The 25,646-nt window shown below is 39.7% G+C and overlaps 3 protein-coding genes and 1 pseudogene across 3 annotated transcripts; 1 reads left to right on the top strand and 3 right to left on the bottom strand.

The window, feature by feature from the left end:
* On the bottom strand, window positions 1–1,872 carry LOC137733921 (small ribosomal subunit protein uS12). Its single transcript, XM_068473137.2, has 4 exons — window positions 1,738–1,872; window positions 726–881; window positions 492–618; window positions 1–324 (listed from the first exon to the last, which is right to left on the bottom strand). Exons 1-4 carry the CDS (start codon window positions 1,740–1,742, stop codon window positions 184–186), a joined length of 429 nt encoding a protein of 142 aa, XP_068329238.2. The 5' UTR covers window positions 1,743–1,872; the 3' UTR covers window positions 1–183.
* Window positions 1,873–2,533: 661 nt separating this feature from the next.
* On the bottom strand, window positions 2,534–5,833 carry LOC148695916 (uncharacterized). The gene is made up of 9 exons (XM_088696604.1): window positions 5,566–5,833; window positions 5,253–5,375; window positions 4,933–5,124; window positions 4,572–4,835; window positions 4,438–4,472; window positions 4,260–4,355; window positions 3,989–4,139; window positions 3,244–3,884; window positions 2,534–3,133 (listed from the first exon to the last, which is right to left on the bottom strand). Exons 1-9 carry the CDS (start codon window positions 5,600–5,602, stop codon window positions 2,678–2,680), a joined length of 1,995 nt encoding a protein of 664 aa, XP_088552730.1. The 5' UTR covers window positions 5,603–5,833; the 3' UTR covers window positions 2,534–2,677.
* Window positions 5,834–9,473: 3,640 nt separating this feature from the next.
* LOC137733900 (uncharacterized) lies at window positions 9,474–14,746 on the bottom strand. The gene is made up of 3 exons (XM_068473116.2): window positions 14,535–14,746; window positions 10,473–14,340; window positions 9,474–9,847 (listed from the first exon to the last, which is right to left on the bottom strand). Exon 2 carries the CDS (start codon window positions 14,325–14,327, stop codon window positions 10,482–10,484), a length of 3,846 nt encoding a protein of 1,281 aa, XP_068329217.2. The 5' UTR covers window positions 14,328–14,340; window positions 14,535–14,746; the 3' UTR covers window positions 9,474–9,847; window positions 10,473–10,481.
* A 6,329-nt stretch (window positions 14,747–21,075) lies between these two features.
* LOC148695917 (uncharacterized) lies at window positions 21,076–24,922 on the top strand (annotated as a pseudogene).
* Window positions 24,923–25,646: the final 724 nt, after the last annotated feature.

Below are 25,646 nucleotides of genomic sequence, written 5' to 3' on the forward strand. Positions count from 1 at the left end.
TTGTGATCACAAACCATAGATTAAATCCAAATCAACTTTTGTTAGTTCTACATTTCCAAAATTTTGTTTCAGTTGGACACATCCAGATTTGAGTAACCGATAAGTTGTTACAACTATCATCTAAATGGGAAACAACGCTACCACGACAGAGACTTAAGGCATAGACGAGCTCCCTCGATAAGCTTAAGACCTTGGCTTTTCCTTCTTCTCCTTGAAGAGGGCCAACAGAGAGACACCAGATACCTTCACAACCTTGAACCTGACTCCGGGAATATCTCCCACTGCATGCCCCTTCCGTCCGAATCCAGCAATCAACACCTCATCCTGCGCAAAACCAATCACGTACATATCACTATGTTAAGAAAACTGAGATGATAACAAGCATTCCAGGACTGTTATACAAGAATTAAAACTCTTTGCAGATCAAGATCACAATCATTGAAATGGGATTTGAAACAAAATCTGACATACTGGATGATGATGGAACTTACATTTTCCTCAATGTAGTTTAAGCAACCATCGTTGGGTACAAAAGCAGCAATCTTCTTTCCATTTTTGATCAGCTGAACACGAGCACATTTTCTAATAGCAGAGTTAGGCTGCTTAGCCTCAATACCACTGCATTAACCATCCACAATGTGTGACAATTCGATTTAAACCTAAACGTAGCATAAAAAACAAAATACAATGTTTGGGGAAAAGAGGGAGAGAGATAGAGATCGTACATCTTTTCTAGGACAATGCCTTTGGCATGAGATGAACCAGAAAATGGCTTTTTCCATTCATTCCCAAGGTGGGACTTCTTGTACGACTTGTCAGCCCACCTCTGATTCCTGCGGTGGGTCTTGAGCTTACGAGCAGCTCCCATTCCACGTGTTTTCCTGCAAACACACACACAAGAGCCAGAAAATGCAATCCAATCTTAAAACCAGTTTACAAGGGCCAGAAAATACAATCCAATCTTAAAACCAGTTTACAAGGGCCAGAAAATGCAATCCAATCTCAAGGATACAGAAGCATCAATGCACCACCGTTAAGTTCAAAACAATCAGGCAAGCATTAGTCAAGCAAAAAAAAAATAAAAGGCAACTGGTCACGTTTCCTTGCATTCAACAAAAGAGTTCAAGTATGATTACCAACAAATCATTAGACGCCCCATGGCACAATTTAACATCAATACCCACATATAATTCAATTCACTCCTAGAGCATACGCTACTTGTTCCCAATCATTCATAATACGACTCCTACATATCGCCCGTAAACTTAACACAGCTTGTTCACATTACCGATGAACCTTAACAGTACAATGTCGCCTTGATCTCGAATACAAGAACCGAGGCTTCAATCACATTTGTTCTAATTACATCATGTTTCCTTAGAAAAATCATGACCTAATCTCATTGTCCCCAATCAAACAACATACTAAGCTTTGCCCAAACATAATTCAAAAAAACTATTAACTAATTCTCTTTTGCTTCAAACGCTTTCAAGGCAAACCAAATAGAAACTTTTGAAAACAGAAAATTAACCACACAGATACATTGCGAAAACATAAACCCTAACCGAAATGCCTTATAGTTTCGATTTTTATCACGAAAATTTTCAGTTTGGCTGCACAGAAAGCTTGGGAAAATACCAAAACACCAGATCCGAGCCAGCACACTTAATCAAAGCAAAACAACGAGATTTTAGAGCGAGAGAGAGAGAGAGAGATAGAGGAGAGAGAATTCGGTACCCCATGGCGGCTGAGAGAAGAGGGCTCTGGACTGCAGCGAAGGTACTGTGAGGTGTGAGGCGGAGGGGAAAATGCCGGCTGCTGAAAAACCCTAAACTCCGCTTTTTCAATTCAGAGATGAGAGATTTTATATAGGATTAGCTCTGTACTGGCTTCTTTAGGTAGTCGAAACGGCGTCGTACTATGCAGACGGAGTTATAATTCTCTTATAAATAACTTTTCAGTAGCATAACTTTCTTGAGTGTTAAATGGCGCTCTCATTTTGATACATATCTCATCAAAAATTTGTAATATGTTATAAATAAGGAAAAGTTAGAGGGATAGTCTTTACTAGTAATAGAAGAAAAGCGGATGCAAGATATCACATTATTTAGTTTTGTACTATAACACAAAAGATTGTAGAGATTGCAGAGAAAGAGAAAGGGAGAGATACTGATATTATTGATTTCATTTCATTTCTTTTCTATGTATTGTAATGACACGCGAAGTGCTCTTTATATAGAGCCACATCCTTGATAAACCAAAAAGTGAACTGATTTCTCTTTTTGAAAATTTCATATAATAACAATTACATTATTGTGGCATTTTTTATAACATCACATAATATCAATCACACTACATTACTATGATCTCTTTGAAAACATCACATAATAACAATCATATTACTGTAGGCATTCATTCTCATAATTTTACAACATAATACCTAACTTTTAACAAAAGGATGATTTTCACGTTTTTTTTTTTCTTTTATATACTTTTTTACGCTTAGTTTTTTATTTTTGAGTATCGAATTGAATAAACCGTACAAAAACAAAACTGATATGATAGTTTTTTTGGCTCAAGTCGTAGCAGAATTGTCATTCTACAAAAGTTATAGATCCCCAATTATTAGGCATGACAGGCACTCTTGTCTGCCTTCATCTCTTTTCACTACACAACATTACGATCCAAGATCAACGGCAGCAACATTATTAGCCAAACAATCCAATTGTTCTTTCAGGTAATATGCATTATTTTCCTTGTTATTTCCTGCAGGACAATGCATGTTGGGCTCCTCATTCTCCTTGGTTGCTTGGTTGCCCACCCTCTTGAGGGCCTTCCCCATATTCTTGCTTTCTGCGGCATCACTCTCAACTTCTGCAGCATTTTGAACTTCAATGTGCGCTGGACGCCGAGGACTGATGCTGAAAGTAGGGCAGGGAGAGCCAGTTTTCCGCAATGCAAGCTTCGCATTCCTCGTCTTGTCTGATGTTCTAGGAGATTGAAGGTTGCCATTTTGATTTTCAGATCCATTTCTGTTAGTGTTACCGTTACCTGTTTGACTTCTAGACACTCTGCTGTTTTGTATACCGGAATGAAACTGCATACTTCCACTTGATCTCACCAGTGAACTCTCCTGTCGATTGAAGAGATGTTGTACAATTTAATGAGTTTTTGCTCAACAGCATATAGCAAATTTGAGACACTGAAATCATTTGTTTAGTACAAGAATCCATATGAACTAACCTCGTCGAAGAAGCCAATCTTTGGTGATGGTGCTCGGAGACATGAGGGCTTGATATGTTTAGAAACACTGCTAGGAATAGGGCTACTTCCCGTTGACATATTTCCATCGCGTGGATTCAAGAGCATTGCTGCTTGATTTCCATGTCCAATGCTGGTTTGATCCTGTGAATGGCTCTCCAGAATTGATTCCTGAGAGAAATCACTATCAAAAGAAGCCTGTCCGCCGATGAAAGTATTCAGACCGACCTCAGACTTCTTCCATCTTTGATTCACAGACGTTGATGAAGATGCTGAGGACCAGCCATCAAAGGAACTAGCAGGTGATGTATAAGGGGACGACTTTGGTGTGCACAATAGAGTTGAAGGCTGCCAAGAAGTTTCCAGTTCACCGTTGTTTTTCTTTGTGGATTTCAAAGGAGTTCCCATGGTAAAACCACGGGAGGCCGAATTGACAAGTGAGGAATCAATTTTGCTCCTCGAATACAATGGAGATTTACTGAACAAGGGAGAACTATAAACCCGAGACTTCTGTGTGGCAGTGGGAGAACAGAATGGAGATGTTTTTGTGGGCGGTGTAAGACTATTGGTGATGCTGCACGATGTGCTTAAGCAAGGTTTTTTTGACACATTCATAGATTGTCCTGCAAGCAAATCATATCAGCTTTAGTTTGAGTTACACTTCATAATTGCAGAAAGAAAATGAAACACTGGTATGGTTAATATTTTAGGACATCTTCCATCTTACCAGGTGCAGCCAATGCAGTTCTCATTTTGTCATTATTTCCACCCGAACAAGCCCTTTTCGCTGCAAGTGTATAAGATTGGTTAATCCGGCTAGATATCTTTGGCGGTTTGCGAGATGTTGATGAGTTCAGTTTCCCACTTCCAGCAGCACGCTTCATTTCATCAGTACTCAGTTAGATAAAAATATGAGTACAGAACGCACTAAAATCACAGACACATTTACGCATAAACAATGAGTGAAAAATAGATCATTCTACTTAATTATGACATACCTGTTTTTGTGAGAAAGCAGAAGCCTCCTTTAAAATCTTCTCCGTTCCACGCGCATTTAGACTTTGCCTTTCGGATGTTGACATAATAGCTCTCATCTGAATTCCAAAAGAGACATATTCATTCTGAAACAACCTCAGAAACATGATTACTCACCAAAATATAACGAAAGAAACTTACCCTCATCCGAGGAGAAGCATCAGGATTCTTGGAAGCTGAAATGTATAAGCAAAACGAGGATACGTTTACACAAACCACATGATAGAAGGCAAAGGTGCGGTTGATTTGGTACAAGCGAAAGTCAGTGTACTTACAGCGAACACTTTGCAGGCCTTTGCCTCTTTTCGATTTGAGACTTGAAGTTGTTACACCCGATAAACTAGTCGGTTTCTGTGCAGATGATCTGTTATCTTCGAAAAGTTCGAACTCAAGGCTTGCCATCAAAGAGGAGCATCCACTATTAATTGTAGACATTGACTCAGCAGGCCTGAGAACTTCTTGAATCCTGGGAAGCTGATGCTTTTCGGATTTCTTGAATCCTCTGTTAACTATAGACAATTCCTCAGGATCCAAAACCCCTGATCACAAGAAACCAAACCCGAAATCTATGCAGTGAGAGAGTGTCTATAACAAGCACATGTAATAGTGATTTTTTCAACCAGGAAAAACACATACCTGCAGAAGTGAAAAAGGCATTATCCCAAGCTAAACTTTTACGAAAACTACACCGGTTAATTCTTCGTGTTCTTTCGGGTTCCAAAGACTCCGAAGGCAATAGCATTGCTTCCTCATAGCCCAAAAAGTTAATGGCGTTGCCTGTGGTTTGAGAATTCATAGTCTGAAGCAGCTCCTCAGGCTCCAACACCCCTAAAAATATGCACAAAATGTAAACTTTCTGCAGAGTGAGCAAGAAATATCAAAGAAATTAAGACCTTTTTATATACAACATATTATATATATATATATATATATATTTATATATCTGAATAAGAAACCTGGACTTGTGAAGAAGGCACTGTCCCAAGCCAAACTCTTTCGGACATTAAACTTGGGATTCTTGGTGTCCTGTGGACTCCCAGTCTTAAACAGTCCAGACCCATCAAGCTTCTCCCTGTTATCTGAATTGGGTACAAATCAGAATTTTGCTTTAGTACCAGAGTTGTCACCTTTTTACGGAATTCATGTTTCATTTCGCAGAATTGGGATGATTGGCTTTTAGGAAAATGCAGGGAAAAAAAAAAAAAGAAAAAAAAAAACAGAATTTAAAGAAAAAGAAAAAGAAATGAGTTTCTTGAAGAGAGAGAGGACCTGGGAAGCCGAGTTGAAAATCGCCATTGGAGGACATCGCTGTTGTTCTGGAGCTTCTTGGAGTGAAGATTAATATTCCTGGATGACGATTGACGAAGGAGAAAGAGAAGTGAAGAGAAGAGGGACAATTCGTAGTAAGAAAATCAAATTTTTGTGTTGAGAATCAATCAACGGCGATTATTGGAGATACCGAAACTGAAAGAAACGCCTGATTTACTGGTATCCTATTTTGTACATATTTTTGGGTGAAAAATCATCCGTTTGATATGCATGCAATATTGCGACTCTGAATATATAGTCAAACCATTTGTCAACGGAAAACTGCAGTCAACGATTTATTCAATTTACCACCAACCAAAAAAAAGGGAAAAAGCGATGTTTTCTTTTTATTTTCTTTCATTTCCTCCATGACGATGTTTATTTTATTTGTTGTTGGATCATGAATATGTATGCCTTTGAACAATCACAAAATGTTCTCTAGATATGTAAATTCACTTACCTATGGTCGAATCGAAGCATGATTTTGATCTTCTCGAGTCTGAACTCTCAGGGATGCTTCTTTGGGCAGAAGGGGTGTTGAGGGAGAATGAAAGCTGCAATCGCATAGGATCCCAATATATATGCTACATATTAGAAAATATTGCTTTTATTAGCATTTTAAAAAAATCGCTTAAGTGCTCTCTCTCTAACCCATTCATCTTTTTCGATTTTTACCTTTTCATTCGTTGGTTTTGTGAACTGAGTTTGTTTAATTTTGCTTTTTGATTAATGGATTTATGGAGTTGAAGTGATTGGTTTGGTTTTTCTTGGAGGAGACCCGAATCCTTTATTTTTTATTTTTTTATTTTTTATCATTTCTTTGATTTATATGTGGATTTTCATTTTTTCTATCATCTCCCTCCCTCTGCTCCCTCTCTCAATCCAAATTTACAAGCACTAAAATAGGGTATGGCTTTTGCTGCAATTAAATGAAAAAAATGTATTAAATGTCAGTTGCCTTATGGAGAAGAGATAAATTTGAGGGAAAAGAGAGAAATCAGAGTGGAAAGAAGGAAGAGAGAATGATATGGATGAAATTGTTTCACATATTCGTTCGTTTTCTTCGTATTAAGCTCGCTCATACACTGTAGTACACGACATGCACAGGACATGCACATGTTATGCTTATAGATATGGGCTCAATCCAAAAACCCATAGCTCATAGCTTTCTCTTCGAAATCAGAAAAATGACCCTAAACTTTATATGAAGAATCGAAGATTCATTAATTTGAATTTGGTATCAAATCTGATTGGGTTCAAATGTTTCAAGGGTTTGAAAAAATTGCAGTTTGAATGGGCACGAAAGAACCCAAATGAATCAAAGGAAATTGTTTCACGAACTCGTTCGCTTTTTTTCTTATTTCCAGGGCCTGCTTCTGAATCAAAGGAAAAAGTAGTAAATTACATTAATGCGAAGAGTATCAGAGATGTAAATATGCACCATCTACACATAATACACTATATGCACACCATATGCACATAATATGCATAGTACATGCACATGATATGCACAGAACGAGAAAAACTTTAACGACAACATATTGATATAGTGGATACAATTAAAACATAATTGTTATGTATATAAGGTTATAGTGACGGTTTGAAAAGTCTTGTTACGTATATCAACCACCGCTTAACCGTACACATGGAAAACATGATACTCGTTGTCTTTATATTTCACGGACACACATGACCCTTAACGTCCTCTAAGTTTTTTTATTATTTTTATTTTTATTAATTTTGTTTTTCGCCTAGGCCAACTAGGTTGTGGTCATACTCGCTAAACTTTAGGGCACAACATATGTGCATCATAACTAGTGAACATTCTTGCTTCTCATATTAAGATGTAGCCATGCCCACTATATGCGCACCACATGCATATTATAGAAAAAAATTCACAAATTTCTACAATTGAACACTTAAACCATAAATTGTTCCATCCTAGTCTTGTAGCACGTCAAACTTGAAATTTATTCCAAAGCCCATACGCCTCAACATGAAACACCAACCCTAAATTAACTTCTAACTATTAGTTCATCTTACAAACAACCCATTTATTCCATAAATCATTAATGAAGGAACTTAGAACTAAACACCCTACCTTACTATGCTTGCCGAAGCTTTAGTCGTTGGAAAAAATGGAACTTTCCAGCCAAAACAGAAAATATGGTACAAAACCCAACTCACTCTTCTCACCTTTCTCTTGCATCCCTATGTTCGAAATCAAAGGTATGGGAAGCCCAGCTCAATCTTCTCACCTTTCTTCAAACTTCTATCGCTTCGAAATCAGAGCTCAGAGATATAAGGAAGGGAGAAAGAGTAGAGAGAGAAAGTGAGAGGAAAGAGAGAGAGGAAGGGACAGAGAGTAGAGAGAGAAATCAGAAAATGGGAGGAATAACCTGTTTATATGTGGGTATTTTAGTAATTTCAATTTTGTGCATGGTGTGTCTGGTGTGCATGGCCGGTTTGTCCTATTTCTGTCCCAAGATTAAAAATTGTCCCATTCTGGGGTATTTTCCAATTTTTTTTTTTCTAAACATATATAACAATTTGGATCACACAACTAGATATTTGAAATGCAGATAACAATCAAATTTATTATATAAGAATGTTATATATTCAAGTGAAAAATTGAGGGTAGAGTTTTTGAAGCTTTTTTTTTTTTTTTTCCTTGTTTGGTTGGTTTAAGATTGAAGTGTTTTTTAATATTTAGTAAAAGTTACGATTGTAGCTCTTTTTACTAATTATTTAATGATATTTGTAAATTTACAATCAGTAAGTCCTAAAGTTTATTTTGAAAAACTATCTTAACATGGGCCCTTTATAAATTTCGCACAGGACCTCTCAAATCTCAAAGACCGACCTAGCCATCGACTCTACTTTGGCGTACCGTTGAACTCAAACCAAAAGTATGCTACTACCTCATATGATATTGGAGTTGCATGGAGAAAGAAATTAGTTTGTATTTTAACTTTGTCAAAAAGTGGAGCATTGGTCTTTCACAAACCTTGTGAGAATTTCTTTTAAAATTGAGGATGTGAAATGCACATAAATCGCTTTTAAGATCAGAAGTAGCGAAATGCTAAGGAGACTCTCTACTGCTTTACTAATTAATGTCAATTCCCGTGCTCACATTGTAAAATATTTTGGTAGAAAGTCCATGGAAAGTCACACTTTCGAGAATCTCCTTAACATTTCTCTTAGAAGTAAATCAAGAAACTGCACTAATGTCCCTATATTTTTAACGGAAATATTCTTACAAAATTGGTTTGAAGGACCAATGCTTTGCATTTTTGTGAAATTCAAATACCATATTAACACCACATCCCTTAGTATAGATAATATCGTTTGTTCAAAAAAAAAAAAAAACCATTTGTTATCGAATCCATATATTTAACAAATGGATTCTGTGGATAATCATTTGGTTGATTGGGGCAGTGCCTAGACTTTGTTGGAAAATCTTTCACACACCAACTGGTCCATCTGGATCCATCGACCAACTGGGTAACATACCAGCCCAGGAAACAAAAACAAACGGCAGCCACATTCACCGATCAGGACAAGAAAAGAGGATGGTTGCAGGACGGGGGAGGCCAGACAGGCAAAAGTCTCGCCGGACAGTTCACTCTCATCACCGAAGATTTAATCGGCACCCGTGAAAAACCTCCACGATGGTAACAATATACCTACAAATGGGAATGAACTAGGACAGGACTTTGCATATCCTGCTTTGCATTCACGGGTAGATAAGGCGCATTCAACATGTCACATAGCAAAAGCAAATTACTTTTCCCCCATGCTTTTTGGAACTCCAAGTCTGCGAGGGCCAAAACGGCCCTCAACCCTCGACCCTCCAGCAATCAGGATGGTTTTAGAAAAATTTATCGGTCACCGTTATTCAACTAGGGATAATGCACAATCATACATGATCTTTTGGCCCCAATCTTGGATACAAAATGATGCCATAATTGTAGCCATCAAGGAAGGATCAGCCATCTCTGCTGTACATTCAAACTAAGAACCCTCAAACACATAAGAGTACAGAAGGAAGCAAAAAAAACAGGCATCTTTGTGAATAGAAAACAGCAAGAAACCTCAGCACAGATTAAATTCACCATAACCAGATGAATACATGGTCTGGTTACCTCCTTCAGCAGCCGATTCAGCTTTGCACGTCCTAGGGCTTCCCAGGGCATAGAGACCCGCATACTGTCTCCTTTTTCTTCTTCAGCATTTGCTCTCCCTGCAATAAAACATGTATAAAAGAAAAGTTAACTACAGAAGCAAAATGATATCAGATAGAAGATTACAAACCTAAGTTGTGGAAGATCAGAAATTGAAAGAATACATCAGATAATTGCATAATATCAAAGAAGGATATAGAATTAAAACTGCTCATTATTCTTATGCCACATACAGTAAAACCTTATTCCCATACATTGGTCTAAGTGCCAGGGAACATAAAGGTAAGATCAAATTCAGTCTGATATCGAACTCCCAATACCAAGTATAGAGTTGGAAACAACTACAAAAGCTCTGCTCAGGACACAATGTCATTCTATAAATTTCACCTCCCCCGGGGCCCCATCAAACAAAAGAAAATGACAAAAGAAACTTGGCACAGGTTATCTATTTGAGACCAACCAGGGCATACGAAGGCCTTTTGTCAATTCTTCATTTCCAAAACCTGTGTATCCGTTCACTTACTGTAGTTTTTTTATTTTATTTTTAAAGAAATAAATCCTTTAAATACGACAACCTCAGATCACATCGGAATCAACAGATGTAGTTTAAAGTTTGTAACAAAGCAAGCTTAAGCAGAACTTCAAATATCAGTGCAATTAAATTTAATCCAGGTCCATCGTTACCTGACAACTTCATAGGTTATCAAAGGTGGAGAGATCAAGGTGCATCTGGTCATGAGAGGAAAGATCAAGTTGCATATCCAGTTGCATATGGTCGTGGGTGGAAAGATCAAGTTGCATCTGGTCATGGGCGGAGAGATCAAGGTGCATATCATGATCATGGGAGGGGAGAACAAGTTGCATCTCCTGATCATGCGCTGTGGCACTGGGAGAAATGCTAAACTGGATAGACGGAGTATAGTTGAGCTGAGATGGAGTATAGTTGAGCTGGTAATTTACAGGTATTGATCCGAAGATCTTGAATTTTCCAGCACTATCAATAGCAACCTCTGCATCAGAACATTTCTTGAAAACAACTCTAGCACGACTGCTCTCCCTATCAACTTCTGTTTCAGCTTCCTTCAGAGGTCCAAAGCGCCTAAACATTCTATTCAGCTTTGCTTCTGAGGGAACAGAATTCACCTCAGAGAAGTTCATAACAAGTTCTGTTGGGGCATTCTCATCCACATAGCCAACAGGTTTCTCTGGCGGCAAAGCATCAATGGTTTGGGAATACCGCTTCCTGGTGTATGGCCTACGACCCTCTTGAGGGGATTTTTCTGGTTGGGCAAGAACAATGGGTTGATAATTAGCCTTCCTGCCCCTTCGAGGTGTTTGCTCTTCAACGCCATTTTGGATTACCCTATCTGTCCAATAAGTATCATTCATGTCATCAAATTCAAAAGTTTCAGGCAACCCAAAAGCAGAATTTGACGACTTCCTCTTTCTCCCACCAACTTTGTCCACAGCTAAATGCTCTATCCCAGGAAGCTGACCTACAGCTACAGAATTCCTAAAATCAGAGAAGAAATTAACAACAGTTTTCAAACTTTGGTTATCCTTCCGTGGATCTTCTGCTGCCGACTGAAGTTGTGACAGCAATTCATCTAACGACGAGTACTCTGATCTATCAGCTGCTTTCCCTCTATGGACATCACCAGAACTCTGGAAGGCAACATCAGATCCATCCCCGGCAGGTCTGTCACTGTTGGACTTCACAATAGGAGACCCTGTTAGTTGGCTTGCAACTCTCTGGATACATTCACCAATCTTAAAAGACTGTTTTGGGACAGGCGTGGTATTAGAAACTTTTGCTCCGCTAACTTTCCTTCCATCATCATCAACATGATACTCAAAACCCTTCCGTCTCTTGCCAGAGGATGGTGAGACCAAACCACCAGTATCTTTCCCATCGAACCAATCACCGCCATCTAGGGAATCTAAGCCGCCATCCATTAATTCAGACAGGCTTCTTTCTTTTACCTTAGAATCTCTTGAACTGTGTTTACGCTTGTGAGAATAGGTAATAATCTCGGGGCCAGAGAAAGTACCTTTAGCTTCCTTGCCATTAGGAGCTGTATGCTCAATCCTTTCATCTCTGTTTTCCAATATATCTCCGCAAGATTGGAATTCTGGCAAGTTGTAGTAACCCTTCAAGCGATAAAATGCTAGCATATGAGCCTTAGCTATCACAACTTCTAATCGGTCACAGTTAACAGATGGGAACCGTGCTAAAGCTTTTATGTAATCCAGCAATTGATTACATTCAAGAGAACTGGCACTGGCTGATTCATCCACTTCATCTCTTCTACTTGATTCTTGGCGGATCCCGGCATTTTCAACTTTCTGGAACCTAATCTTCTCATAGACTTCTTTTGGTATGCAAGAGCATGCTAGCCCCAATTCAACACGTCTCGAAACTTCTTCCAGAGCACAATTGACAGCATTCTGGAACGCTTCTGAATTACATTGCTTCTCTGACTGGGAAAAGTAAGATCGAAAAGGCTTTAAACTACATGGTTCATTCCAAGCAAAAGTACGGTCCCCAAAATATGCTACCAAAAAGCAATCCTTTTTATGATATTTCATTGCCTTCTCAGATGCAACAGTATAATCAAATATCTGTCCAGGCCACCATGGATGGCTCTTCACTTTACCCCAAACTAAATCAGATGCAGAAAACACATGATTTTCTGGTGGCAGCTCATATCTCGGTTGAGGCACAATTTCTGAGCTTCCCTGGATAGCTTCTTGTTTAAGAATTTCATCTTCACCGGCTTTTGGTTGTTCAGCATCAGTAGCTTCTTTTTCGCCTTCCATGTATTGCCCTCCATGTAAACCATCTAGCACAGCATCATTAAATTGTTCTTTAACTCCTACCTCCTCAGTGTCCATGGGAGTAATATCCCCACTATCAGTGATGTGGATATCAGCTTGTGATCTCCTCTGAACAGTCTCACTTTTCAAGTTCGGATCAATAGAGTTATTTACTTCAACGCATGGATTCAGAAGAATATTATCATCTGCTGCTGCAATCTCAGTGGATCCACCCATTATGTCCTGGCCTTCATCTTCTATCTGTTCCCCTCCATTTAATACACCCTCAGCATCAGTCACTTGTTCATTCACTTCCTCCGCTTCGATATCAGGATGAACTCGATCAACATAAGCTGTCGCAGTCTTTTCTAAACACTTTCCAGACTCCAGGGATTGATCTGCTCCATCTACGCTATCCTGCTCAGCACCATTAATGTGTCTGTCCACTTCCATCTCTTGCCCTGTATTTGATTCAACCAGTGCAGTATCATGGACCGTGTTCTTGCCTATACTCTCTTCAGGTTTCAAGTGAAGGTTCTTTTTGGAATTCAAAAGGCCCCCCTTATCTGTTACTGAAACTACACCTCCAGGAATTACTTGAGCTGGCAGAGATAAGGTAGTTGAAACCAACGCAATATCATGAACCATGTCCTCTACGCTCTCTTCAGGTTTCAAGAACTGATCATTTTCAGAATCTTGTGCACCTGTTGCTCCCGTGTCACTTCCATGAACTACTTGAGGCGGCATAGGAGAAGACACTGAATCTTCAGGTTCATTGCTGCCACTATGGGTGCAGCCACCCACTGGCTCAATCTTAACCAGCTGTTCTTCTACTGGATGACTTGAATTTTCATTAGTTTTATCAGTTTCCTTACCTGCAACTTCGGAAGTCAAAATATCTACATTGTCCAACCCAGCAACATCACCACTAGCAACAGAAACTTTGGTTTGTTCACTTGAGGGTTCGGGATTCAAACCTTCTTCACTAACAACCACTGCAGCTTTTTCAATTCCGGGATTCAATACTACATCATCTGACAAACCAGCTTTTTGTGCCTTCAAATCATTGAGTGCATCAACCTCACCAACAACCAACTTCCTTTCTTGTTCCACAACCTCCACCAATCCTCCCACGGAAACTTCTACACTTTCCTTCACAACTACTTCACTGACAACATCTTGTGTTTCACTACCTACAGATCCAATCAAGGAACCCCCAATTCCATTTTCTGCTGTGGCATCCTGTGCTTTTTCATCCCAAACACTAACTTCCTCTGAATTCACATCCTGCCTCACAACCATCTCAGCTTCCTCAAAATGAAAAACCTCGGTTTCTATGACTGTTGAACTAACAACTGCAGCCACCGAATCCAGCTCACCCATTTCACCACCATCTCCTCCAGAAGATCTCACATTGCCCTCCAACCCCATATCAACCTCAACCGAATCATCATGACCCACCCCTTCATTGTCCCCATCCCCACTAGTGCAAACTCCACCAACATAGACATTAGAACCCAGAACCTCCACCATTATATCACCCCCATCACAATCACCGCCTTCATCGTCACCAACATCCTCCCCAAAAGACCCCTCAACCTGACCCTCAATCACACAAGCCTCGGACCCAGCTAGGGTTTCACCAGCTACATGCCCACTAGCACTCACAGTGGACTCTGACCCACTACCCACATCAACATCTTTATCCGTTAGCTCATCCATTGAGATATTTTATCTGGGTATTTTCCAAAACCATCAAATTTAACTTCTTTTCATTTTACACTTCCAAAAATTACCAAAAAAATCGAAAATATGATAAACCCTAATCACAAAACTGAGCAAATCCAAGCAATATCGAGAAAAGTATAGCACAAAATTAACAAAACTTGAAAGTTTAAAGCTTCAGGGATTGTGATTGTGTGTGTTTACCTCCAGATCTTCTGAACAAGATTAAAGCCTCGAGGTTTTTTTTTTTTGGGGGGGGGGGAGCGCGGGGAGAGAGAGAGAGCTTGTGAGTTTTGCGTTTTTGGGTACGAGGGAAGTAGCGTCCTTTTGGGAGACCTAGAAAAAATTAAAATTAAAACTGAACGCAGGAGCTGATCAATTTTGCTTTATTGTGCCTATTCCTTTTTTTTTATTTCACACTGATTGGTCAGCTCAGCCTTCTGTGAGTTTGTTGAAGTTAACGGCTGAGTTCATCCCGTCACGGATGGATTGTGAAGGGCCAATAAATCTGGAACACGTGTTCGAAGATAGCTGTATTGCTTTCATTTTGCTACGCGGCAATTTTTTGTTAGGATTTTTATCACAAATGATCATTGAAATTGACCCTCACCATCAATATGATCCTTGAAATTGAAAATCAATAATACCGTTCTTGAAAATTGGTGTCGCAAATTAATGTGGTCCTTCCGTTACAATTTTGTTAAAAATTTTGTTAAGTGCTGATGTGGTACATAAATGGACCACATAAGTCCTTTCTTCTCATAAATGGTCCTTAAAATTGACCCACGACATCAAAATGGTCGCTGAAATTGACCTGCAACATCAAAATGGTCCCTGAAATTGATCAATGTTGTCTCGCAAGTAAGTGTCTCAAATCAATGTAGTCATTCCGTCACAATTCTGTAAAATATTTTATTATGTACTGATGTAACACATAAATGGGTCACACAAGTCTAATTAAATTTAAAAAATTACAAATAGGCTTAATAATTTAATAGTTAATAAAAATTTGTCAACTCAAAAACTCAATCATGCAATCACCTCCGATCTTAGTCTACATTTCTCTACCTCATTCGCTCTCTATTCTCTAAAAAAATCTCAAAACACACTTCGACATCCTTCACCGAATTGAACCTGAATCAAGATCACCTTTGGTGATAACTTGGCCCATTAGCAACGACTACTGGGACATCACGGTTAACATTTAGGCAATCAACATCCTCACAACCTTAATCTTGGAGAGCTTATTTGCACTTCTTGGTGGTCCGGTGATGCAAAGAACAACGAGGTCTGCCTTGAGATAATGAGTTTATAACCAATGTGCGTCCATTGTTGGTTGAAAACTATATCCACACCCTCTCTTAGGCCTTGGTCAAGTCTTGTGCCTTTGAAAATTTATGAAATGGATATTTTTTTGGAGTAGGCCCTACTATAAGAAAAAAAAAATTTCCATTATGCAAAAAGGTATTTAGACAACTTTTTTAATTAATTATTAAACTCACATCAGCACATAACAAATTTTTTTACAGAATTGTGGTGGAAGATCATATTGATTTGCAACACCTATTTTCAAGGACTATATTGATTGATTTTCAATTTCAGAGACCATATTTGACAAGCTCGACCCTGATAATCTCCCAAACACTAGGGTAGGCACGTGATGGCTGACACCCGAATGTGATGAAGCCATATTAGAACGCATAAGAACAGGAAATATGAATAAAATAATAGAAATTTAAATATAATAAATATGTATTTAAGCAACGTGTTCAGAGTATGCACTAATCTAGAACATTAAAAAGAAATAATATAAATTGAATGAACTAAGAGATAGGTCCTACACCAAGAGGACTGAAAGATGTCGATGTGGAAGTATCTTGACGCCAGGATTGTACACCTCAATTCTAAGTCCTGAGGGGGCGCAAAACAAACATGAGTTGACCAAGTTGATATATATATATATATAATACTGAAACAGTTATCAACAGACTAACCCCGAAAGTTTTATGAAAACATCAATAGCAGAATATGTAATAGGTTTCCGAAACCCTAGCATGCCATAAAATCTTTCATAAACACATCTCGTAAGTAGTGTGATAAATAGTGGTATCCAAGAATAATATCTCTTGGCCCAATGCAATATAAAGTCATCTTTCATCTATACTACAAAGAACATGAGTTTGATAAAATATGGTAATTCAAAATATTCTCAGTAAGCATAATATCTCATAAAACGTTTCATAAAATGTAATCATTAAATCATGCTTTTCATGTATGCATTTCTACTATTAAAACATGCATTTTAGAAGGGGTCCACTCACAGATACTTCGCTACCGAAGAGCCGCGCAAACTAGTGAAGGCGGAAACGCCATAAGTAATTGCCCCTAAGCACATAAAGGTCCAATTAATAAAACTATACTAAAATGATTGAATTTGGGAAAACAAATGTCCAAAATGGATTCAGGATGTCGAATTACCCTCAGAGGGTCCCAGGTAAATTTTGAAAAAGTCAACAAAAAGTCAACACTAAGAATATTTCATCCGGGTTGGGCTGGTGGGTTTGGGCCGAAGGGTCCTAGGCCCAAAAGCCTGGCTTCAAAGGGTCAAGGGTTTGGGTTCAACGGGCTGGGTTGGTGATGGGCCTGGGCTTAGGTGCATGGCCCAAGGGCCTAGTTAGACTAGGGTTTTGGGCTTGAAAGCCCGGTTATTTAATTGGGTCTTTTGGTTTAAAAGGCTAAGGGATAAGGCTACTCAAATGGTCTAGGTTTTGGGTCTAAGGTTTGTGGGTCATCAAACCTAAGGAAGAAGAAGGCCGGAAATCGGCCGAAGAATTCCCGAGCTCCGACAGAGCTCAAAACTTAGTCAAAACAAGTGAACTAAAATACCAAAATGAAGCTCGTGAAGCAAGGAGTCAAAATATACCTTCCTCGTGGCCAATTATGGCCAGAATACGATCGTAAAACATCTGCAAGTCTCGACACCTCGCTGGAAAACTGGGAATATAGTTATCCAAGGTGTTTCTTCATATTTTAACATCCAAAACACAACAACATGATCAGAAAAGAACTATAGGGACGAAAAGAGAAACACTTGGAATGTTTTGAGGCTTACCCAAATCGAAAAAGTTACAAAATCATTCGAAGTCGTATTAGGGAACTTTGTTCTCATCAGAGCTTGGAGCTATAGTCTCACGGCTCAATTTTTCCTACATTACAGGGCTCAGTTTGAGCTCATGAGGTCTAGAGGGTGAAAATTGTGGTTTCTCAGGTGGTGTTTTCCCCCATGGCACCCTTCGGTGCTTGCTGAGAGATAAGGGAGTGAAGTGAGAGTGAGAGAGATAAAGTGATAGGGAGAGTGAGACTCACAAAAGGAAGAAAGAGAGAGAGAATGGAGTGGGCCGGGGACAAACTCTATCCCAACCCAACATGAAATTACAACATTACCTTTTCATTCCGTAAAAATTAGGGACGAGTTGTTATAATATTGATGGTGGAGGTTAATTTCAGGGACCATCTTGATGGTGTAGGTCAATTTCAGGGACCATTTGTGATAAAACCCTGTAAATCTTGTGGGGCCCATTTATGTGCCACATCAACACTTAACATATTTTTTAACAGAATTGTAACGGAATGACCACATTGATTTGCGGCACCTATTTTCAGGGATTACATTGATTGATTTTTAATTTCAGGGACCATCTTGATGGTGAGAATCAATTTCAGGGACCATTTGTGATAAAAAAAAATAAAAATAAAACCCCTTGGATTATGTCTCGTCTGGCTTCCCTAACTACAAAATCAAAAGTTTAGAAGTTGATCGTATCAATGAACCAACTCAAATGATGTGTAATAGATAAAAATTAAGTACATTAATTAATATTTAAATAATCAATTTTTATATCATTTAATTTATAAATTTTAGTGTGACAGCCCGTTCCGGAATTTTCGAACCGTAAGGGTGAAATGACGATTTTGCCCCTAGTGTGAGTTTTCGTTGTGTGGTTGTTTTTGGATTGTTGTTGGCAGGTTGTGGACCACACACACACTCTCCCACACCCCCTCACTTTTTCCCTGCCTTGCACCCTTGTCCCGAGTTCCCTCTCTCCCCCATTTCCTATTCCATTTGTACGGACACACCCAGAAACCCTCCAAATCTTCACAGATCGAGGAAACAAAGTATATATTCTTGCTCGTGAGGTCCGTAGAAGTTCAACCATACCCATTTCAGGTAAGGATACCTTCGTTTTCACGTCGAACTCGGGATACCCCGATTTTGTCACTGTTCATGCACACGTTAATTCTTGTGTTTTTAGGAATTTCAAGCTTGTAGGAAGCTTGGTGAGGTCCTTAGGAGGCTCGGGGTGGTTTGTTTGAAGATTTTGGACGTCGGGATCGTGAGTTACAAGGTTGGCCGGAGTTGGTGGTGTTTTCCCGGCGAGATTCCGTGTGTTTTAGCACTTGAAAGTGGTATGGATTTGTTCCTCTCGTTGTAAGCTTCATTTTGGTACCAATTTTGTGAAATTTGGTTGAAAAACGAAGAAGTTACAAAGTTTTGAAAATTTCACGATTTTCCGGCGCCGGCGACGGCGCCGGAGCATCGCCGGAGAAGACGACGGAATATTCCTAATGGCGTTAACGGAATATTCCTGACGGCGTCAGTGTGCCAGGCACGTGCCTGCGCGTGGCCGGCGTGTGTGGCCGTGCCTTGGCGTACGCGTGGGGGCGCGTGCGACGGTGGAAATTTTTTCTAAAAATATGGGGATGTTCCTGAGGTTGAGTAGATCACGTTGGTGTATTCATACACCCCATTTGAGCATTGTATGAGAAGTTATTTCTTAAGGTTGGTTATGTGTTTTAAAATTAACGTTTTTATAGTTGTTTCGCATATAGGTGAGACCTATCCCGAGGACGAGCACGGTCACTCGAGGCAAGGGGGTTACGACCCTTCTACATACCAGTGAGTGAGCTTTTGGTTTTCCGTATATATCTATATACTTACGTTTTTCCCAGAAATTTATTTGAAACATTACACGTTTATATGCCATACCTATAGTTTGCCATTTATTTACGCATTATGAGTCGCATATGTTTATATATGTTTGGTGATGCGGACGCACAGGTAAGTGCCAGGTGAGTTACGATTTATGTTTACGTTCAGTAGTGATTTGAGATGCATAGAGAGTTCATAACCTGCACCCCCGGTGTTAGTGCTCCCGCCCAGAGTTGGGCACAGTCCTTCACGTGATGTTCACCTCCCGCACCACACGCTCATCTTGGATCCAAGTTAGGTGCACAGTCATGTCGTACAGACTACTTTAGGTGGTTCCGACTCGTAGGTGACCCGCGATTATTCGCCCAGCCTTCACGTGATCGTAGCACTTGAGCGTACTTATATTACACCCAGTCCTGTCATACAGACCACTTTAGATGGTTCCGACTCGTGTGCAGGTATAGTTAGTGAGATAGAGATTTGAGCTCTAGATTCAGCCGTACAGGTCACGTTAGGTGACTCCGGTTGACAGATTACATGGCATTGATTTGACATTCCTGAGCACTTGCATTCTATTTAGAGACATTTGACATGGCATATTGCAGAGCATGATATACATATATGTATATTCTATTTTTCTGGGAAGTATACAGGTTTTACGGCGAGGGGTTATAATCTTGTTTATGAAATGATTTTTGAAAAGCTTTGTTTTTTCCCACTCACACTTTTTGTTTTGCGCCCCTCCAGGTTCTAGTTGGCTAGCACTTTTGTTGGCTTCCCTGAGGATTTCCCCGGCATATCTGACAGATTTTTACCAGTGTAGGACTACCCTCGAGTGTGCTTTTGTAGAGTCGTTTTCTCCTGGACTGCATTAGGTCTTCGTGCTCTGAACTTTATTTTCACACTTACGCTTGCACATGTATGTTATTACTTTGTGTAAAGCTGGATTTTATTTATTCGTACTATTTTTATTATTGTTTTATTAGCTTCTGCAATGTACACATGGTTACGTCACTTCCACGTGACGGCCAGTATGCCCTGATCTCGATCGGGGTGTGTCATTTAGTCTACAAATCTAGTAGTTCCAGTATTATTAGAAAATTAAAGTAAAAAAAAAATTATAATCAGTCTCATTCAATTCACATAGATTTGATTAGTCAAAATCAAATAACCAAATGAGGTCTAACAAATCAAAGACATTGTTTGACAGCTCGGACTATACTGACTATTTCAATCAGATAAGATAAATAGTCACCGGATAGTAGTGACTAAATTTGTCGGACGTTTGATGATGCGTCAGATTAATTTGTGTATCATATAATACGTTGGACTATAATAATTTCTAAAAAAATTCACATAATAATTGATGTTAAAATGGAAAAAGAAAAGAAAAAAGAAAACCAAATATAATTTTCTAAAAACCATAAATTTTACTAAATAAATACATAAAATTAAAAAAGAATTCGAAAAGCAAAGGATCGATAGGATGAAAAGAATAAGGGAGTGGGGCAGGTGGACAGGAAAGGAATGAGTCAATGGATCGATAGGAAGGAAGGGTCGGCGAATGGACGAGGAAGGGTCTATTAGATGAGACTTTCTCGGTGACTATAAGACTACTCTCGCTAGAGGTGGAGAGCTCGCCGGAGTTGTTGGGGATGAAATCGAAAGGTGAAAATGGGAGAACTTAAATCGACATATAAAAAATTGGAATCACGTAATTGATCATTGAGCAAGTGGAGAAATAGATGCTCTGATATGGATTTCATGGGATGGGGTTCAAATGGTGATGATGAGTTGTTACCTGTGTAGAAGACGACGAGCCAACGGGCAGCACAAAGAGGAGGAGGATGATGATGCGAGGCTTGGTTTTGGATTGGTGTTTAGTATATTTTGAGCCCGACTAATTATACATGGCTTTTGAAGTGGATTATTAGTACGTCGTGGAGCGTACTAATAAAGATGGGCCTACTTATTTATTTGATGGCTATTTAATACGAAAATGCCCCAAACATCGTATTCGTATAACATAGTCGTATTCAGTGTCCTATAAAATGTGCCAAATAATGCCAGAATCAATATTGGAATCGTTTGACTCTTTTTATCGACAACCGGATCATACTGGTTTGATTCGCCACACTCACTTCTAACTACAAGTTTACAACTTTTTTATAAGAACTAATTTTAAATGACTTATTCTAAGTAGTAATTTAAATTATAACCTTTTTAATCTAACATTTTCTAATCGATTTCTTCAATTTTGAAGTTCCTCACCCAAAGTGAAATCGACTTAAAATGACTTACAAAAAGAAAAAGAAGTTTAATAACACTATTAGGCTATCCTTAATTGGTCACAACTGACTAGTAGTGACCCTGACAAAAATATACGTGTCTCTTATTATACGGAAGAGTAGTGCTACACTTACTTTTTATTTGTATTATCATTTATATCATTTCTCTAATAAAGGTAGGGCCCGTCAACGCATCTCTTCTCTATTAGAGAGATAGTACAATGATGATACAAATATGTGGTAAGAGTATAATTTTATACATGTATAAAGAATGATATCATCAACAAAGCCAATTCATATGCCATACTTATTTTTCTTCTCAAAAGAACATGCGTACTCCATTTTCTTCCCAAAAATAAAAATAAAAATTCAGTGCTTAAAAAAAAGACAAGGGCTGTGATTTGTGGAGCCAAAAATAATGAAGAGGCAACACGTGGATTTTGGGGCAAAAAGGACAAAATTACCACACTCGAATTCCTACGCATGAGCAGTGGACAAATATCCCACAATCAAGTCAAAAGAGCCCAAATAAGTATTTATTTTTAAACCTATTTCGTCCATCCTCATCATATCCTCTCTACAAGGTAACCCCCAAAACATTTCTTTTAAATTATGTTAATTGGCCAGTTAATGGATTTATTACCTAATTAATCTATTAATGGCCAATTAAACCACTAATTACACCCAAAAAATACACAAAAGGCCGGTCACCTTCTCTCCCAAATGGACCAACCATGCATTATACATTCAACCTCATTTCCTCTAAAAACCTAGGTATTGACTCTTGCTAAACACTCAAAAATTCCCCAAACGTTTTTCTTTCAAAATTCTAACTTTGGCATCAAAGGTTTTTCGGCCAAAGCCCCCCTCCCAAATTCATTGTGGGCGCATGAGGCTCTTGACCTTGACCAAAGATGTTATTTGTTTTGTATGTGCAATTTTGTCCAAGATTATGGAGGAAGAAATTTGTATCCATAAATTGGTGCTTTCATTGAGGGCTGAAGTACACACACTCATAGAAGACTCTTGCATAAAAGGTTTTTCTCTATTTTTTCTTGTCCATTTGTATATTTTTCGTACGTTTTTATTATTAGAATTTTTTATTTGCAAAGATTCTTTGATAAAACGTAAAAGAGAAGTACAATGGCTAGAAATTTAGAAAATTCAACAAGTGAAAATTTCAATATTCAAGGGATGGGATCACGGTGATTCACAAGGCTAAATGTGACAATAAGTGGAGCGGCACCACCACCACGGGAACCACTGCGATGACCACCATGGTAGCCATCCACGGCGAGGTCCATGATGTCAATACCACGGCCCGAGCTATGTCATCCAAAACTCACGGCACCAAGGCTATGGCCCAAGCCATGTCACTCTAATCCCAACACAAGCCCAACCCGTTGCCAAGCCGAGCCCAAGCTTCGCACGCACGTGCGCCACACGCCGAGCAGCCCATTCCCGTGGCCCAGCCTGCTCCTGCTGAGTAGCCTACTTTTGTGGCCTAGCTTGCTCCTGCCGAGCAACCTACTCTCGTGGCCCAGCCTGCTCTCGTTGAACAACCCACTCTCATGGCCCAACTTGTTCTTGTGGCTCAGCCTCTCCCGTGGCCTAGCCTGCTTCCGCAGAGCAGCCTACTCCCGTGGTCCAACCTACTCCTGTCGAGCAACCCACTCCCGTGGTCCAACTTCTTCTTGTCGAGCAGCCCACTCTCATGGTCTAGCCTGCCCCCGCTGAACAGCCCACTCTCGTGGCCCAGCCTTCTCTGTGGTTCAACCTACTTTCGTGGCCCAGCCTATTCCTGTGGCCCAACCTGCTCCTGCGGCCTTCCAAGTAACCCGAATCGATCTAAGATTAATTCAATCGTCCTGGCTCTATATTTCCAGACTAACGATTGAACCAGGAGCATTTTCACCATATTTTTCTGCGGATTTGACATTTCCCAACTCAAATCTCCCGCACTTCCACTGCTCAATGAGACACATTCCTTCCAAGTTATTCTAACCCAAATGGAGAACGACACTTGTCTCGACAAGTTATAGAGTTAACAAGCACCCTCACACAGCAGACGACCTTGGTGAACCAGCTTTTGTAACGCACCGAGATGCAACGTGCCCAAGACGAGGTGTCCCAAAATAAGACAATGGCATACAAAGAACCTCTCTAGCAGCGTCCCGGCAAGCAGCCATTTGTCTAGCCATGAACCGAGCATTCGGGCAATGTACACTCCTTATTGGGCCTCTGAGATAGCGTATACTCTTGTCTTAGCATGCAGAAGAGCGTGCATTCTCGACTAGGCCCACGGACGAGCGTACATTCATGGTTGGGGTTACACTCCGATAGTTACCATGAGCAACCTTCCAGGTGAAATGTTTATTTATGGCTAAGCCTGCAATAAGCATCATTCACCTCATATAGGAGTAAGCAGCACGACAGACAGAGAGAAACAGTCACATAATCCGGCTCAAGTTAAACCGGCAGTCTGCGAAAAACTCGATCGCTTATTAAGAATGCACCACACGCACCGCATCCGTGACATAGACGAGCCAAACATATGGAAGAGCAGTCTAGACCATCAAGTCAAGGTTGGGGGCAGCCGAGAGTTCTGTTAGCCCAACAAAGGTAAATTCAGAAAGAAGTAGAGAGACTCTTGACTAAGCGATTGCGTAATTTCCAACGCAACAATGTCACCAACGAAGCACTACGATGGAACATGACCAACATAAGCAGGTGACAAGATCGAGCAAGCAGAGCCTTCATGCGAGTTCAGCATGCCACATTTCACATCTTTCAAATGGGATGAAAACCCAGAGAAACACTTAAAGCACTCCAGAAGCACAATGATCCTCTATCGAAATAACGACAATCTCATATGCAAGATATTCGCCACCACTTTACAAGGCGAGGCGCAAGATTGGTTCTACACTCTACTGCCACAATCTATCCAAAGTTTCAATGAACTTTCTTTAGTTTTCACCAAAGAATATTAATCATATCGCTCGATCAAAAAGAAGTCCAACCATTTGTTCAACATCAAAAAGAACCCAAAAGAGTCGCTTCGTGACTATGTGAAGAGGTTTAAACTAGAGAAGGTAAGGATAGTCGAATGCAATGACCCGATAGCTAAAATAGCCTTCCAAAAAGGACTTCCAGCATACTACCTGCTATTAGGAAAATTGATCATGAAAGAAGATCTAACTCTGGCAGACTCTTTCATTCTGGCAGAGAAGCATGCACTTTGGGACGAAGCTCGCCAATGCACATTTAAGGACTTGAAGAAGTACCCGACATCACTTCATTATTATCCAAATTGAAAGCAGCGGAAGACTTATTCGCATGTTTGATAGTATCTGAAGCAACAATAAACTCTACCATCATACGAGAAGAGGTGGGGGCCCAACTATCTATATTCCACAATTCAAAAGCTCTCCTCGATGCTACTAGAAATTCAAAAGCTAACTTTGGCGATAAATGTTGCAACCCGGAAACAAGTTTTATCCATATCACCCTAAAAGATTCTACATAGGAGCAACATGTACCAGCAGTTGAGCATTACCTTATGCTGCGTGTCACACGACCCTAGCCGACTATTTCCTCATAATTTAGTTTTAGAGTGGTCCAATACCAGCAGTTGATCATCTACTGCTACATGTCTATGATTCCCTACCACGCATTCATGACACAACATAGCGGCTCAACGATGCAACAGAGGTAGCCGAACACGCCCTAGTCGTGCCTGTTCCACCTGATGAAGATTTTTGGCATTTGCATGTCGACGGTTTGTCCAACTACAAATGTTCGAGAACAGGCGTAATCCTTGTCACCCTAGATGATTCGATACTCGAACAGGAAATCACTCTAAGCTTTAAAGCATCTAACAATGAAGTAAAAAATGAGACCCTACTAGCAGGCCTCCGAATGACAAAAGACTTAGCAGTGAAAAAACTCGCAATTCATTCTGATTCTCAGCTAATCACTAACAGGCTTAGGCTCCACCCTTGACCATCAACTCAAACGCTCTATTTTAGTGGAGTATCT

This window comes from Pyrus communis, chromosome 7, assembly GCF_041283825.1.
Source record: "Pyrus communis isolate YQ-2024b chromosome 7, ASM4128382v1, whole genome shotgun sequence".
NCBI lineage: Eukaryota > Viridiplantae > Streptophyta > Magnoliopsida > Rosales > Rosaceae > Pyrus > Pyrus communis.

Coding starts and splice junctions, on each gene's coding strand:
- LOC148695916 (XM_088696604.1), bottom strand. CDS start 5,602: ATGTCCTCCAATGGCGATTTTCAACTCGGCTTCCCAG. Junction 5,376..5,565: donor TTTTCAACTCGGCTTCCCAG/GTCCTCTCTCTC, acceptor TACCCAATTCAG/ATAACAGGGAGAAGCTTGAT. Junction 3,885..3,988: donor AACTGCATTGGCTGCACCTG/GTAAGATGGAAG, acceptor ATTTGCTTGCAG/GACAATCTATGAATGTGTCA.
- LOC137733900 (XM_068473116.2), bottom strand. CDS start 14,327: ATGGATGAGCTAACGGATAAAGATGTTGATGTGGGTAGTGGGTCAGAG.
- LOC137733921 (XM_068473137.2), bottom strand. Junction 619..725: donor GGCATTGTCCTAGAAAAGAT/GTACGATCTCTA, acceptor TGGTTAATGCAG/TGGTATTGAGGCTAAGCAGC. Junction 325..491: donor TAAACTACATTGAGGAAAAT/GTAAGTTCCATC, acceptor GGTTTTGCGCAG/GATGAGGTGTTGATTGCTGG.